Raw genomic sequence first — 17,913 nt, 5'->3', positions numbered from 1 at the left:
TGAGTGAATGGTCTAAGGATCAAACTCAAGGAGCTGAATAGTCTAATCCTGTTCCCAACATCCAATAATGTCTCAGTGCTAGAACATTAACCCTTCACTGCCTCTCAAAGGAGATAAAGTAGTGAAGGACATGCCTCTGTCTACGTCAACGGGGATGAAGTGGAAATGGTTGAAAGCTTCGAGTTTTTAGGTGATCAGATCACCTTGTCCTGGCCCCCGCCCCCATTCTGAAACTATAGTTAAGAAAGCCCAGCAACTTTCTCAGAAGACTAAGAAAATTTGGCATGTCAGCTGTGACTCTCACCAACTTTTACGGATGCACCATACTAAGCATCCTTTCTGGTTGTATCACAGCTTGGTACGGCTCCTGCTCTGACCAAGACCGCAAGAAACTACAAAGAGTCATGAACGAAGCCCAGTCCATCACTCAAACGAGCCTCCCACCCATTGACTTTGTCTATACTTCCCACTGCCTTGGGAAAGCAGCCAGCATAATTAAGGACCCCACGCACCCCGGACATTCTCTCTTCCACCTTCTTCTGTTGGGAAAAAGATACAAAGGTCTGAGTTCACGTGCCAACCGGCTCAAGAACAGCTTCTTCCCTGCTGCCGTCAGACTTTTGAATGGACCTACCTTGTATTAAGTTGGTCTTTCTCTACACCCTAGCTACGACTGTAACACTACATTCTGCACTCTCTCATTTCCTTCTCTATCAATGGTATGCTTTGTATATATAGTCTGCAATGAAACAATACTTTGCACTGCAGACGAATACATGTGACAATAATGATTCAAATCAAATCTCCGCACATGCGGTCGGACCTGGTGAGTTTTTCCCTAATGTTTTCCATTCCCATTTTAAAAAAAATTTCAGATCTCTTGCAGGGTTTCTTTCACCTGTAGATTAATTTGGATATTCGAAGGGACCTGTGGTTGTCAAAGACGTTATCCTTTGGGTGGGACTGGCTGAGAACAGGTGTCTGCACAGAATCGATCGAAAGTTGTAATTTTTTTTATTTGAGAGAGGCTGTGGCTTGTCAGAGATACTGGGGGGAGGGGTAGTGCTTCAGCAGGATGGATGTAACCTAATCGGATAAACTCTTTGGCATATGCTGGGAGACATGTTGCACATTTCCGTCGCTCGGGGTAGGTTAAGCTTTCATCTGTTTCAGAATCTCTTCCTCCACCTCCTCAGTCTCAGGAGCCCCAGTAAGAGGCGGTCAGCTTTTAATGCGGATTTACTGACACAGCCAGCTACCATTCCCGGCTTTGATGACTTTGACGGGTCCACTTACAACGAGTCGGCTCGGCCAGGAGTTTCACTTTGCACGCAGACAGCCAGGCCACAGAAAGCAATATAGAGTCAATCTTATACAACCCTGAGCTCCCCGGTCCGGATCGTTTACCCGCCGGGAAACCCCAGGCGCCGGAATCAACTGGTCTCACAGGATATCCTATCCTTCAATGGACAGAAAAATATCCCACAAGGCTCACTGATATATCTATACCCAAATCCCCGATAGGCAACTTTCGGCAGACAGAGATTCCCACCAGGAGCCTGTAGTCAGACAATCTGCTCTGACATCCCCGCTGTGTTATTAAAGGAATTTGCAGTTTGTTGGCACACTCTAGCCACAGGCCAGCTGCTCCCCACACTGCTTTTCTCCACTGGCTAATCCCAGCTGGGAGCTAAGAGCAGTAACACTGGCCTCGGTACCACCGGGTTATAGAGTCATAGAGGTTTACAGCATGGAAACAGGCCCTTCGGCCCAACTTGTCCATACCGCCCTTCTTTTTAAAACCCCGAAGCTAGTCCCAGTTGCCCGCATTTGGCCCATATCCCTCTATACCCATCATACCCATACAACTGTTTAAATGCTTTTTAAAAGACAGAATTGTACCCCCCTCTACAACTACTTCTGGCAGCTTGTTTCAGACACTCACCACCCTCCGTGTGAATTGACAGTCTTAGTTTATCGCCACAGCGCAGGAGAAGGTAACTTATCCGTTCCAAGGCCCCCCACGATGCCATCAGCATCATTCAAACATTTGTATTAAAAAAAAGCAAAGAGAAAATAAATATTCTCGCATGACTGCATTTAACTCCTCAACCATTGAAAATATTTGTTGTTTACAGCCTTGCAGGGTGGTTAGCACTGCTGCCTCACAGTGCCAGGACCCAGGTTCGATTCCCAGCTTCGATGACTGTCTGTGTGGAGTTTGCACATTCTCTCTGTATCTGTGTGGGTTTCCTCCGGTTGCTCCAGTTTCCTCCCACAGTCTGAAAGACGTGCTGGTTAGGGTGCATTGGCCATGCTAAATTCTCCCTCACTTTACCTGAACAAGCTCAGGAATGTGGCAACTAGGGGATTTTCACAGTAACTTCATTGCAGTGTTAATGTAAGCCTACTTGTGACACTAATAAATAAATTTTAAACTCTAACACAATTGAACATGTGAAGCTACAGTTGCTGCCAACAGTGAAACAAGACCTCAGTTAGCTGTTTGTTCAACTGTACGAAAACTGTCCAATGGCAAAACATTAACAGTCTGGGTCTCGACAAAGGTCCGTTACCTTGGTTTCTGTTCCTTTGCCATCATATGAGGCCTTTTCCATGGATCTTTGAAGTTCCTTTTGTATAAGTCAGGCAAAATCTTAGCCACCTCTGCAATGAGATTGAAGTTCAGAATGTGCCAGGAGATTATTACATGCCGTTATTAGCCGGCTACAGTCACCTTCAATGATAAAGCACAGAAATCTTCCACCACTCAGATAACTGGTAGGGTAAATCCCCACAAATGCATTACGGCTAAAAAATCCACATCGGAGGTGTAGTGACTGTTGACACATAGGAAACTTGACAACCAATTTTCCCACAGCATGTTACTATAAAAAACAATGCTATTAATGGCCAAGTGATAAATGTTGGGTTGGGCTGGGGATGATTATTGGCCAGAACATGTCCAAAGATGTGTAGCTTAGGTGGATTGACCATACTAAATTGTCCCTTAGTGTCCCAGGATGTGTAGATTAGGGGGATTAGCAGGGTAAATGCATGGCATTAGGAGATAGGGTGAGCCCGGGTAAGATGCTCTGTTGGAGAGTCGGTGCAGAGTCGACAGGCTGAATGGCCTCCTTCTGCACTGTAGGGATTCTATAATATGGGGGCCTCTTCAAAATAGTGCCTTGGGATTTTTCTAACTCATCTGACAGAGCAAACCATGGTCTTAGTTTAATATTGAGTACAAAAGAAGGCATCTCCAACCATGCAGCACTCCCAGATTGGCAAGTCATAAGAACATAAGAAATAGGAGCAGGAGTAGGCCAACTAGCCCTTCGAGCCTGCCCCGCCATTCAATAAGGTCATGGCTGATCTGTCGTGGCTCAGTTCCACATTCCCGCCCTCTCCCCATAACCCTTAATCCCCTCTCTCATCAAGAACCCATCAACCCGCGTCTTAAAAATATTTAGTGAGGCAGCCTCCACCACTTCAACGGGCAGAGAATTCCAGAGATTCACCACCCTTTGAGTGAAGAAGTTCCTCCTCAACTCCGTTCTAAACCGCCCCCACTTTACCTTGAGGCTATGCCCCCTAGTCCTACTATCCTTTCTGAGCGGGAAGAGTCTCTCCACCTCTATCCTATCCATCCCATTCATCATCTTATACGTCTCAATGAGATCTCCCCTCATTCTTCTAAACTCTAACGAGTACAAGCCTAATCTATTCAGCCTCTCCTCATAGCTCAACCCCCTCAACTCCGGCATCAGCCTAGTAAACCTCCTCTGCACTCCCTCCAAGGCTAAAATATCCTTGCGTAAGTACGGCGCCCAAAGCAGCTGTATAGAACTTTACTAAGACCACATTTGGAATATTGCATACAGTTCTGGTTGTCACACTACCAGACGGATGTGGAGACTTTGGAAGAGTACAGAAAGGGTTTACCAGGATGTTGCCTGATTTGAGGGGATTAACTATGGGGAGAAATTGGAAAATCTCACTTGAATGTTGGGGACTGAGGGGTGACGTGATTACAAAATTCTGAGAGGCTTGGATAGAATGGATAGTCAGAGTCTTTTTCCCAGGGTAGAAATGTCAATTAGCAGGGGACATAGCATTAAATTAAAGGGGGGAAAGTTTAAAGGTGATGTGAGAGGCAACTTTTTCTACACAGAGGGTGATAAGTGTCTGGACTGCGCTGCCAGAGGAGGTGCTAGAAGTAGATACAAAAGCAACGTTTAAGAGGTATCTTGACAGATACATGAATAGGCAGGGAATGGAGGGATACGGATTGCGCAGAGACAAATGGTCTTTAGTTTAGAAAGGACCCATGTGGTGGCGCAGTCTCCTGAGACTGTGACCCAGATGGGGTAAATCCCCCAGCATCTACCTTGTCACACCCCTTTCCCTTTTCACTTTCATATTGTCCCTGGGTTACTTCAGTACCCAAGACTTTCTGGATGAATATTATTTCATGTTGTTGCCTCTCCTCTTCTATCCAGCCATCACTGGGTCAGCATCCTCTCATACCAGCCGCTCGCTCCCTGGGCAGCTGGCGTTAACAAAAGCAGCATCGGTAAATTGGAGGCTGGTGGATTGGTCGGAAGGGACACATCGCCCTCTGCCCCCTACGCCCCACACCGCCATCTCTGCTCCCTCTCTCTCTGCTGTGGTAAGAACATAAGAACATAAGAACATAAGAAATAGGAGCAGGAGTAGGCCATCTAGCCCTTCGAGCCTGCCCCGCCATTCAATAAGATCATGGCTGATCTGTCGTGGCTCAGTTCCACTTTCCCGCCCTCTCCCCATAACCCTTAATCCCCTCTCTTATCAAGAACCCATCAACCCGCTTCTTAAAAATATTTAGCGAGGCAGCCTCCACCACTTCAACGGGCAGAGAATTCCAGAGATTCACCACCCTTTGAGTGAAGAAGTTCCTCCTCAACTCCGTTCTAAACCGCCTCCCCTTTATCTTGAGGCTGTGCCCCCTAGTCCTACTGTCTTTTTTGAGCAGGAAGAGTCTCTCCACCTCTATCCTATCCATCCCATTCATCATCTTATACGTCTCAATGAGATCTCCCCTCATTCTTCTAAACTCTAACGAGTACAAGCCTAGTTTATTCAGCCTCTCCTCATAGCTCAATCCCCTCAACTCCGGTATCAGCCTAGTAAACCTCCTCTGCACTCCCTCCAGGGCCAAAATATCCTTGCGCAGATGCGGCGCCCAAAACTGCACACAGTACTCCAGCTGCGGCCTCACCAATGCCCTATACAGCTGCAGCAAGACCTCCCTACTTTTATATTCAATCCCCCTTGCTATGAAGGCCAGCATCCCATTCGCCTTCCTGACCACCTGCTGCACCTGCAAGCTGGGTTTTTGCGACTCATGCACAAGGACCCCGAGGTCCCTCTGCACCGTCGCCTGCTGCAGTTTTTCGCCACGTAAGTAATAGTCCTTCCTACCATTCTTCCTACCAAAGTGGACCACCTCACACTTGCCAACATTAATAAAGAACAAAGAAAAGTATAGGACAGGAACCGGCCCCTTGGCCCTCCAAGTCTGTGTCAATCATGATGCCCTAACTAAACTAAAACAAACCTCCTGCCCTTACTCGGTCCAAATCCCTCTATTCCCTCCCTATTCATGTACCGATTCAGATGCCTCTTAAATGTTGCTAGTATGCCTGCTTCCACCATCTCATCTGGCAGTGCGTTCCAGGCACCCACCACTCTCTGCATGAAAGAATTCCCCTGCACATCTCATCTTAAATCTACGCCTCCTGTAATGACACTTCCACCCTGCAAGAAAGCCTCTGACTATCCATCCGGTCTGTGCCTCTCAAAGTTTTGTAGACCTCTATCATGTCTCCCCTCAGCCTCCAGCTAGGATTGGAAACAATCCTAGTTTATTCAACCTCTTCTCAAAGCCAACATCTCCGAGACCAAACAACATCCTGGTGAACCCTCCTTACTCCTTCTCCAAACTTCCATGTCCTTCTACTGAAGTGGTGACCAGGACTGTCTGCAATACTCCAAACGTGGCCTAACCAACATTTTATATAGCTTCAACATGACTTTGCAACTCTTGTACTTAATGCCCTGGCAGATGAAGACAAGCATGCCATATGCCTTCTTAAACACTTGGCCATCCATGTTGCCACTTTTAGGGAAGTGTGGACCTGCACGCCCAGATCCCTCTGTACGTTAATGTTCCTAAGAGTTCTAAGAGCCATTTACAGTATAATTCACACCTAAGTTTGATCCTCCAAAATGCAGCACCTCACATTTGTCCAGATTAAACTCCATCTGCCATTTCTGTGCCCAAGTCTCCAATCTATTGATATCCCGTTATACCCTCTGACAATCCCCGGCACTATCAGAAACTCCACCAAACTTTGTGTCATCCATTAGGGTGACATCAGATGGAGTTGAAATCCACAGCTGGATGGGGTTAGATCGCTGCTCTTGATGCGGGCATTGTTGTGAAAGTGTGTAGGATAAAGGCCCGCCTTCTAATCACTCCGAGAATAGCAGGAAGGATTAGATTATGAGGACGGATTGTATTGGTAGACAGGGTTCACATTTCTAAAAGAGTAGAAGATTAAAGTGTATAAGACGATTAAAGGATTTGATAGGTTGGATAGAGAGAAACTATTCCCTCTAGGTGGAGAATCCAGAGCAAGGGGGCACAATTTAAAATGAGAGTTAGGCTGAGGTCAGAGAAAACTTCTTTAAACAAACATAAGAGGAAATTTGGAACTCTTAAAAATGCTGTGGACTCTAGGAGTCAACTACAAATATCAAAACTGAGAATTTTTGAGGAGATTAAGGGATATGGAACCAATTTTTAAAATATTAATTTCCAGATTGTGGGCTTCACTGGCTGGCCAGCATTTATTGCCCATCTCTGACTGCCCTTGAGAAGGTGGTGGTGAGCTGCCTTTTTGAATTGCCACAGTTCCTGTGGTGTGGGTACAGTGCTGTTAGGGAGGGGGTTTCAGGATTTTGACCCAGTGACAGTGAAGGAACGGTGATATATTTCCAAGTCAGGATGGTGAGTGACTTGGAGGGGAACCTCCAGGTGATGCTGTTCCTATGTATCTGCCACTGTTGTCCTTCCAGATAATGGGTAGATAGTGTTAAGGTAAGGGTCAACCAAGGTCCAACAGAATAGCCCCCTCTTGTTCCCACCTTCTTGCATCTTCAACTGAGGCTCAGCCTGAGGCCCAGGCTGCTTCAGTGCCTGAGTTTGGTCACCACTCCAGGATCTGTTAAGTGTTCTTTATGGAAAGGATGTCTGTTTGTTGGAGAAACTAAAGCTAGGGAATGAGTCACTCACCTGGAATTCTCTGATTGAGCACCACTCTGGGAAAACCGTTCCCATGGGGTTGGCAATGGGAAGGAGAAGGCCCGACCCACCAGCACCGCAGGACAACTTGGGAGGGGCAATAACTACTGGAATAAAATCAGAAATGCAGGAAAACTCAGCAGGTCTGTGGAGAAACAGTGACAGGCCTGGGAATTCCTGCTCAAAGCCAATTGACTTCTGATTGCTCTTCAAATTTTCCAGTTTTTAGTGTCCAATGTGACTCCTCTCTGGAATTCAGAATAAATGTTGGACACTTCCAGCTTCACACGCATCCCGAAAACCGGAATCAGTGATAGTATCAATAATCCCAGGTAGAGCCCAGCATCTGCGTCTAATAATGGACCTTCTTTCTCCCAATTCTCCTGAAGAAACTTTGCTCTTCCCACACCTCGTAGCCGCTCCGACTGAGGTTGTACTTTCACAACAATCTTCCTCATTGGTGTGTGGCAGCTCATGATGTTTGGAAAGTTGAGAACAGTTCCAAAGCTCTCTCTAAGAGTGCTGGAGTTTGGGAGGTTCTGAATGGGATATGGATCCTCTGACTGTCCATGCCTCTCATAATTTTGTAAACATCTATCAGGTCTCCCCCTCAGCCTCTGTCTTTCCAGTGAAAACAATCCTAGTTTATTCAACCTTTCCTCGTAGCCAACACCCGGGCAACATCCTGGTCAACCTTCTTTGCACTCTCTCCAAGGCTTCCATGTCCTTCAGGTGGTGTGGTGACCAGAACTGCACGCAATACTCCAAATGTGGACTAAACAAGGTTCTGTATAGCTGCAACATGATTTCCCAACTCTTGTACTCAATGCCCTGGCCAATGAAGGCAAGCATGCTGTATGCCTTATTAATCGCCTTAGCCAACTGTGTTGCCATTTTTAGGGAACGGTGGACCCGCACACCCAGATCCCTCTGGATGTTAATGTTCCTAAGGGTTCTGCCACTTACAGTATACATCTTCTATTTTATCCTCCAAAATGCATCACCTTGTATAGCTCTCCATAAGAGTGTTGGGGTTTGGGAGGTTCTGAATGAATGCAAGAATTCCCGGGTCCACCTTTCCAGTGCCTACCCTGGGAATGTTGTGAGGCTGAGTCCACATCACTGGACAGGGGGGTGGGGGGGGGGGGGGGGGGGGGGGAGGAGGGAGTGGGGCCCAGGCTGAATTTGTCCAAATTGATTTCACTTTCTGTCAGCCAGCAGCCCAGGCTCCACCTGCACACTACTCAGAGAGCCAAGCCCTCCCTCACAGACCCTATAGGGTTAACGGTGTGCTTCCCACACAAATCACATCTTCCCCTTAGGGGCACAGTCCTCATCAGGGTCAGCTGATTATCTCTAATTTGGGAAGCATGGCCATCGTTTTCTGCACAGCAGGATCCCACATTTGTCATTCATTAATCTGCATTTAACTGTTAAATTAATATTGGCTGGGAAACTGGGAAAACTCGTCATCCTTTAATGAACACCTGAGCTTGCAAAAAGTGTTTTAATTTAATCTCTCACCCAAATGAGTAAACTCCGACAGTGCGGCACTCCCTCAGTACTGACCCTCTGACAGTGCGGCACTCCCTCAGTACTGACCCTCTGACAGTGCGGCACTCCCTCAGTACTGACCCTCTGACAGTGCGGCGCTCCCTCAGTACTGACCCTCTGACAGTGCGGCACTCCCTCAGTACTGACCCTCTGACAGTGCGGCACTCCCTCAGTACTGACCCTCTGACAGTGCGGCATTCCCTCAGTACTGACCCTCTGACAGTGCGGCACTCCCTCAGTACTGGCCCTCTGACAATGCAGCACTCCCTTGATACGACTCTTGCGACAGTTCAGCCCCTCTGACGGTGCAGCGCTCCCTCCACACTGCCCCTCCCTAGCACTCGCTGGTTACACTCCTCTCTCAGTACTGCCCCTTCCATAGTGCAGAGCTCCTTCTGTGCTGCCCCTCTGGGAGTTAAGCATTCCCTCAGTGCTGCTCCTCCAACATTGCAGTGCTCCCACAGTGTGCCCTCCCCTGCCTCTTCCACTCCTTCCCCTTACCAATAGAGCAGTGTTTCCTCAATGCTTAGCACTCCCTCCCTCCTTCGATATTGCAGCACTCCCTTAGCACTGCCCTGTACTGTTCATCCAATAGTGCAGAGGTCTCTGTGCACTGCCCTCTGACTGTGTATTGTTATCTGAAACTCTGAATTTGACCTCAAAGCAGAGTTCGCGTCCACCAATATCTAGAGAGAGCCACACAATACCTTTAACCGAGTGACATCGTTCAGGGTCGTGTCCGTAGCAACCCCGTCGCTGCTTCAAGTCGGGACAAGGCGTTCCTCCGTTTCTGGGTGGGATGGTAACTAGCCGGCCTCTGTCTCGGCTCCCTATGCCGCACAGGGAACTGCATTCAGTCCACGGGCCCCAGGGTCCCACGATGCAGTCGATTGCTGTTGGGAAACAGGTTGGGGAATGGTCAGATCATTGGTCTCATATCAAACACTAAATTTCATCTTCTGTCCCCATCTCATCGTTGGCACTTTGTAACCAGAGCGAGAGGTAAGATCGTCCACCCACACATTCCAACACTTAAGAGCAGAATGAACAGCAGCAAGGTTCGGGCACTCAATGATTGACCTGATACTGGACTCAACTCCATTTCACTGCCTGCGCCCCCAGAATCCTTAATTCTCCAAGAGTTCCAGAATCTGTCTAATTCAGTCTTGAACACGTTCAGTGATCCAGCCTCCACAGCTCACTGGGGAAGAGAAATCCAACCATTCACAACCCCCTGGGAGAAGAAATTTCTCCACTCTCTGTCACGGTGGCACAGTGGTTAGCACTGCTGCCTCACAGCGCCAGGGAGCCAGGTTCGATTCCCGGCTTGGGTGGCTGTTTGTGTGGAGTTTGCACGTTCTCCCCGTGTCTGCGTGGGTTTCCTCCCACATTCTGGAAGCTAGTTAGGTGCATTGACCTGAGTAGGCACTGGGCTGTGGCGACTAGGGGAATTTCACAGTAACTTCATTGCGGTGTTAATGTAAGCCTTACTTGTGACTAATAAATAAACTTAATTGAATCAGCGAAGAATCGTAGAAAGCCTACAGTACAGGAGGAGGAGGCCATTCGGCCCATTGAGCCTGCACTGACAACAATCCCAGCCAGGCCTTATTCCTGTATCTCCGTGTACTTATCATGCTGGTCCCCTTGACATTAAGGGGCAATTTAACATGCCTACTCAACCTAACCCACAGATCTTTGGAGTGTGGGAGGAAACCGGAGCACCCGGAGGAAATCCACGCAGACACGGGGAGAACGTGCAAACTCCACACAGACAGGGAATTGGGAGACACCTTATTCCCAAACTGTGTCCCATAACTCATAGAATCCCGGCAGTGCAGAAGGAGGCCATTCGGCCCATCGAGTCTGCACCGACAACAATCCCACCCAGGCCCTATTCCCAAACCTCCACATATTTATCCCACCATTCCCCTGACACTAGGGTCAATTTAGCATGGCCAAACTACCTAACCTGCACATCTCTGGAGTGTGGGAGGAAACCCAGGCAGACATGGGGAGAAGGTGCAAACTCCACACAGACAGTGACCTGAGGCCGGAATTGAACCCGGGTACCTGGCGCTGTGAGGCAACAGATACCCCAACAAGAGGAAACATCCTCTCAGCATCTAGTCCTGTCAAGCCCCATCAGAATTGTAGACTTTTTAATAAGATTACCTTTTGTGCTTCTCAGTGCCAATGAGTGCAGGTTTAAATCTCAACCTTTCCTGAAGGTTCCATGTTATTCTCATCCAACTTCCCTTCTTACGGAACTAGGCGCCTCCTTGTAAATGGACGTCTGGATTCAGTAATTTAACAAGGCATGTGGGATACTTGCCTTTAGCAATCAAGGCAGAGATTACAAAAGCAGGGTAGTCATGTTAGAGTTATAAAGAGTTTTGGTGAGGCCACACCTGGAGCACTGTGTGCAGTTCTGGTCACCACATTATAGGAAGGATGTGACTGCACTGGAGGGGGTGCAGAGGAGATTCACCAGGATGCTGCCTGGGATGGATAATTTAAGAGAGGTTGGATAGGCTTGGGTTGTTTTCACTGGAGCAGAGAAGACAGAGGGGCGATCTGACTGAGGTGTACAAGATATGAGAGGCATGGACAGAGTGGATAGCTGTTCCCTTTAGTTGAAGGGTCAGTCACCAGGGGATACAAGTTCAAGGTGGGAGGCAGAAGGTTTAAGGGGGATGTGATGAAAAATTATTTTACCCAGAGGGTGGTGACTGTCTGGAATGCGCTGCCTGGGAGGGCGGTAGAGGTGGATTGCCTCACATCCTTTAGAAAGTACCGGGATGAGCACTCAGCACATCATAACATTGAGGGCCATGGGCCAAGTGCGGGTAAATGGGATAAGGTGGAAAGTCAGGTGTTTCATGCATTTTGGTGCAGACTCGATGGGCCGAAAGGCCTCTTCTGCACTGTATGATTCAATGATTCTATAATATCAATGATTTCAAGTGGAGATATAGAACAAAGAACAAAAACAGCCCGGGAAACAGGCCCTTCGGCCCAACAAGCCCACGCTGCCATTTTAACACTACCAGTCCCCCCCGGGGAGGCAATGGAACATCACCGATACCTCAACCACAACAGCCTGCATTTATATAGCACCTTTGATGTAAACCATCCCAAGGCATTTCACAGGAGTCGTCACCGGACCAAGCAAACTGGAGGGACAGCATCTCATCTTCCAGCGAGGCACATTACAGACTTCCAGTCTCAACATCAAATTCAACAACTTCAGATGATTAGATCTACCCCACCTCCACCCCTTTGTTTTCATTTTAGTTTATTTTGAACTGTTCTCTACCTTTTATTTCTTTATTATCTTTATTTTTCTTCCCCCCACTCTTTCCCTCTATGTTATCCCCTTCCTTACCTTTCCTTCCCCCTTTGCCTCCACTTTCACCCTTTTTCTCAATGTTACCTCTCTCCCACTCATCTCCCCCCTCCCCTGACATCTTCATCTGCCACAGTTTGTCCTCTGATTTCAGCTTCTCGGCCATTTGGCCATTCATACTGTCTATCCTCTCTATGGGCTGCCATTAGCAGCCTTTCCCCTTGTTTCTGTGGCTATGACTCATCTTCCATTCCCACCCCCCTGCAGTATAAATATCTCCCACTTTCTACACCTTTCAGCTTTGACAAAAAGTCACCTGGACTCGAAACGTCAGCTCTTTTCCCTCTTTACAGATGCTGCCAGACCTGCTGAGATTTCCAGCATTTTTTCTTTTGCTTACCAGACTAAGATTGACACTGAAGATTTCTCAAGAGATTGGTCCAAGGGATAAGTTTTAAAGAGTGTTGTAAAGGAAGGAGATTTAGAGAGGAAATCCCAAGGTTCAAAGTCCAGGTAGCTGAAGGCATGACCGCCCACTTGTGATGCAGGGATAGGCAAGAGACCCGAAATGAAAGAGTGTAAAGGTGTTGGAGAGCTGTAGGGAGGGAGGAGGTGATAGGGATAGGTGAGGCCATGGAAATGAAAGTTCTGAGTTTTCAAATTGTGGCTTCACCGGACTCAGAGACGATGAGGACGGGTGGAACGCTAGGGTGTTAGGTTTGGAAATCTGGAAGCCTCAACCACAAAAGGGTATGGGCGCTTGGAAACAAGTGGAGCTCTCAGAATTGAACTCAGTAGATTTCTTTTGGCTAAGGATGTCCAGCAATATGGGGCAAATGATAGATCAGCTCGAATTGAATTGAATGGTGGACCAGGTTTGAAGTGCTGGATGGCATTAATCCCGTGAATCAATTCACCATAGTTGAGTTGATGGTCACGTGGGGATTAGCGGGGTAAATACGTGGGGTTACTGGGATAGGGCTTAGGGGGGACTGTTGTCAGTGCAGGCTCAGTAGGCCAAATGGCCTCCGACTGCATTGAAAGACTTCTATAATTTTATTAATTGGTCTCACCACTCCCGAGCAAATGAATTGAAGGGATGGAGGAATCAGAGGGAGAGGAAAAAGCATCTCCTGGATTTTGTGTATAAGGATGTTCAACGAGCTTGATTAACACTTGATTCAACACAGGGTGGGGGAGGGGAGTAGGAGTTGAGTGATTTTGATTTGTTATTGTCACATGTACTAACATACAGTGAAAAGTATTGTCTCTTGCACGCTATACAGACAAAGCATACTGTTCATCGAGAAAGAAAGGACAGAGTGGAGAATGTAGTGTTACAGTCTTGGCTAGGGTGTAGAGAAAGATCAACTGAATGCAAGGCAGGTCCATTCAAAAGTCTGATGGCGGCAGGGAAGAAGCTGTTCTTGAATTAGTTGGTACGTGACCTCAGACTTTTGTATCTTTTTCCCGACGGAAGAAGGAGGAAGAAAGAATGTCCGGAGTGTTTGGAGTCCTTAATTATACTGGCTGTTTTGCCAAGGCAGCGGGAAGTGTAGACAGAGTCAATGGATGGGAGGCTGGTTTGCATGATGGATTGCGCTACATTCATAACCTTTTGTAGTTCCTTGCGGTCTTGGGCAGAGCAGGAGCCATACCAAGCTGTGATACAACCAGAAAGAATACTTTCTATGGTGCGTCTGTAAAAGTTGGTGAGAGTCATAGCTGACATGCCAAATTTCCTTAGTCTTCTGAGAAAGTAGGATGAGGGGTATGATTATTGTGTTGGGGCAAAGTGCCTTAGGACAGGGCTGGCTATGTCACCCATCAGTGGCTGCAAGCGGCAATGCCAGCAGACACAGAGAGGCAAAGAAAAGTACAGCACAGGAACAGGCCCTTCGGCCCTCCAAGCCTGTGCTGATCTTGATCCCCTAACTAAACTTACTCAATGCTTTTCCCTCTGTTCTCTCCCTATTCATGTACCCACCCAGACGCCCCTTAAATGTTGCTAACGTGCCTGCTTCCACCACCTCCTCTGGCAGTGCATTCTAAGCAGCCAGTACCCTCTGCGTGAGGAATTTCCCCCGTGCATTGCCCTTCGCCATTCCTCCTCTCACCTTGAACTTGTGTCCCCTTGTAACTGTCACTTCCAGCCTCTGACTATCCACCCTGTCTCAGCCTCTCATAATTTTGTCAACCTCCATCAGATCTCCCCTCAGCCTCCATCTTTCCAGTGAAAACAATCCTAGTTTATTCAGCATCTTCTCAAAACCAACACCCTCGAGACCAGGCAACATCCTAGTGAACCTCCTTTGCACTCTCTCCAAAGCTTCCACATCCTTCTGATATTGTGGTTACCCGCAAGGGCAATGGAAGCAGATTCAATAATAACTTTCAAAAGGGAATTGGGTAACTAGTTGAAGGAAAAAAAAATATGGAAAAGGAGAATAGGTGAGGGGTAACTCCAGCAAGGAGATGATGTGGAGATGCTGGTGTTGGACTGGGGTGGCGCAGTAAGGAGTCTCACAACATCAGGTTAGAGTTCAACAGGTTGATTTGGAATCACGAGCTTTCAGAGCACTGCTCCTTCATCAGGTGAGTGGAGGTAGGTTGACAAACATGACATATATAGGCAAAGACACTATGGGGGCGATCCTCTCAAAAATGTTCTAAGTGCTGAATTTGCGGGAAAACTGGTATAACTCACGATTGTTTTTTTCAGTGGGAGTTCAGGCTCGAATCTCCCACACTCTGTGCAATGCAGAGGTCAAAATTATGAATATCATTAAAAGCTCAGAGGGTGGGGCCTATTCGCACCAGGGTCTGACAGTTCTGGAGCTCTGCGCGTGCACAGTGACCCCCTGCAGTTTGCTGACCAGCTCGATCATTTGCCAGATCGAGACCCCCACAATGCTGACCTCCAGCACCCCCCATGGCCTGATCGTGGCCCCACAGGCATTCCCGGGTCAGACCCGACCCCCACAACCCCCCCGCCACCCCCCCCCCCCCCCAGCCATCCAGGAGTGCCCCGATCTTCAGCAATCTCCCCAGCATTGATCTCCCCGCAGCAGATGCCCCCCACTTGAGGCAGACCTCCCCTGGGTGGTAGACACACCAGGCATTCCGCCCCGATTGCTAGCCTCCCCCAATCGATCCAAAGGCCGGATGACAGCAGGACCCACCCCAACTCCCACTGATTGCCCCCATAGGCCCTGCCCCCAGTTGGTCCCCCTTAGACCCATCCCCCTTTGGCCCTGCCCCCTGGGCCCTGTCCCACTGGCACTGCCTGGTGGGCAATGCCATTGTGTCCCCTGGGCATGAGCGCTTTGCCTCTTGGGCAGTGCTGGGAGCACAGGCTGGCACTGCCAGGATGCCGTCTCCTGCCACCCAAGACCCTGGGGGGGGCCCCAATTTCCCTCCTTTACTCCAGCGGGGTCTCCTACTAGTTTCCTGAAAGTGGGGGACTACTCTAAACCCTGCCAAGGTCATATTGTACAGGCTGGGGTGGGGGGAGATGCTATTGAGTCTGGCAAATTCCCCAGTCCCAATAATTACATTAAAATAACATTAAAATAAGATTAATGTTACTTACCTGCTGGCCCTGCCTGCTTCCAGCGCTAATCTCATGACTTGGGCATGCGCGAATCTCTCCCCCCACCCCCAACATGCTAAAAAATTAACGTGTCGGTTTGGGAGAATTTTCCCTTATAGCTTTAGTGTCAATACCTTGCAATTGTGTCTTTGCCTCTATATGCCGTGTTTGTGAACCTACCCCTTCACTCGCCTGACGAAGGAGCAGCGCTCTGAAAGCTCGTGATACCAAATAAACCTGTTGGGCTTTAACCTGGTGTTGTGAGACATCTTACTCAGCAAAGGGATGTGATCGGTTGAATATATCGTATAATCATTCTGAAGGAAAGTGAGGGAAAAGGGAACAAGATGTTTATAATAAACTCCAGTTGCTCAGCCCGGTGGGTGGGTAGACAGAACCATTGGGAGGAGATTCACTCTGATGGTCAGAGAGTGGGGGGACAGCTCAGGAGATGTTGCTTTGCAGTGTAGTCACCCACCCCAACACGCAGTTAAAACAGAAAAACTTTCATTTCACATTGCGGCTGGTCGGATGGAGCTGGATTGTCCTGCACTTGGCTCCCATCCCATGGGAACTGCACATTAAACCTGTTAATCTCCAAGAAAAGACAGCAAAACCTGGACGAAGCTACAGTGTGTAAAGTAGCGATGACTACATCCCTAATAGGCATTCGCTGTGGCATTCCATTCCCAGGATGGAGAAGCCTGTAACAGTATCCCTTTCCTCTCAACAATTCCCAGCTGTGGATCAGCGCTCAGTGTGGGACACTGCAGGAAGTCACCGAGCCTTGAATAATCATTCAGCAGTCTCAGCAACATTCACATATGGTTACGCCAGCTCAAAACGGAGTTATTTCTCAAAGCAGGCTAACTTGAGCCTGGTCGCAGTCCTGGTCGAGAGGTGACAGTTTGGAAGTGAGGGAAGTCTCGTTGTGATCACACTGAGAACAGCTCATCTTCTTCCACAATTACATTGCAACTCACACATCAGCATACAGAATCACAAGACCCCTCCCCACTGTGCAGAAGGGGGCCATTCAGCCCATCCAGTCTGCACCAATTCTCTGAAAGAGCATCTCACCCACATCCAACCCCTCTGCCCTATCCTCATAATGCCACGTATTTACCCCACTAATCCCCCGAACCTATCCATCTTGGGGCACTAAGGGGCAATTTAGTAAGACCAATCCACCTAACCTCCATACCTTGGGGCACTAAGGGGCAATTTAGCATGGCCGATCCCCCTAACTGCACATCTTTGCACATTTCAGAATGTATCACATTCAATGACTTTCTCACCATCACTATTATTACACACGCAAAAGTAGAAACCATTTTTGTCACGGCAGCAAGTTGCCACAATGACAGATGAAATGAGTGATGTACAGTCTTATTAAGAACTGAAAAACAGCAAGACAAATTTGTCCGTGCGGCCGTTCCCATTTCTGCAACTTTATTAGCAGGGTAAATATGTGGGGTTACGGGGTTAGGGCCTGGGTGGAATTGTAGTCAGTTCAGACTTGACGGGTTGAATGGCCTCCTTTGGCACTGTAGGGGATTCTATGATTCAATGTGCACTGGAAACCTTCGGCCTGACCCCCCCAGCTGGGATTCTCTGGTTCCACGGCAGTGAATGGCATTTTGGATGAATGCCGAATTCTCCATTCTCACTGGCAGCGGGGAGAATGGAGAATTCCATCCCTGTCTTTCCAATGCCCTGAATAATTCAATTTGCCAACTTTTACCCATTGCTGTCAGTGACAGTGAACATGTCTAGAATGTTGGACAGTTGATTTATAATTATTTACCATCCAAATTGAAGCTTGTATGAAACTATTCATTTTAAGTTCCAAAAGTAAAGAAAAACCTTGTAAAATGCTGGTTTTGTCCGCAATTTAAAGGATTTTTTTTGCACATCATGGTAGGGAAACACAGGATAAAGTGAATATTGTCACTGAACTATTTTCACAGATCAGGTATGGGTGGCACGGTGGCACAGTGGTTAGCACTGCTGCCTCATAGTGCTAAGGACCTGGGTTCAATTCCTGGCTTGGGTCACTGTCTCTGTGGA

General features: G+C 48.0%; 1 protein-coding gene across 1 annotated transcript in view; it reads right to left on the bottom strand.

Annotated features, from left to right (window-relative positions):
• LOC145356051 (somatomedin-B and thrombospondin type-1 domain-containing protein) overlaps positions 1-17,913 on the bottom strand; it is a 145,235-nt gene that overhangs the window by 20,359 nt on the left and 106,963 nt on the right. The window contains exons 2-3 of the mRNA XM_080208645.1: positions 9,610-9,795; positions 2,577-2,667 (exon numbers count right to left, since the gene is read on the bottom strand). Of these exons, the coding sequence (XP_080064771.1) occupies positions 2,577-2,667; positions 9,610-9,795 (277 nt within the window). The remainder of the gene's footprint in view (positions 1-2,576; positions 2,668-9,609; positions 9,796-17,913) is intronic.

This window comes from Carcharhinus amblyrhynchos, chromosome 20 (genome assembly GCF_965287045.1).
Source record: "Carcharhinus amblyrhynchos chromosome 20, sCarAmb.v2.hapA, whole genome shotgun sequence".
Lineage (NCBI taxonomy): Eukaryota > Metazoa > Chordata > Chondrichthyes > Carcharhiniformes > Carcharhinidae > Carcharhinus > Carcharhinus amblyrhynchos.
The sequence above is the reverse complement of the archived record's forward strand: the minus strand, read 5'-3'. Positions and strand labels throughout refer to the sequence as shown.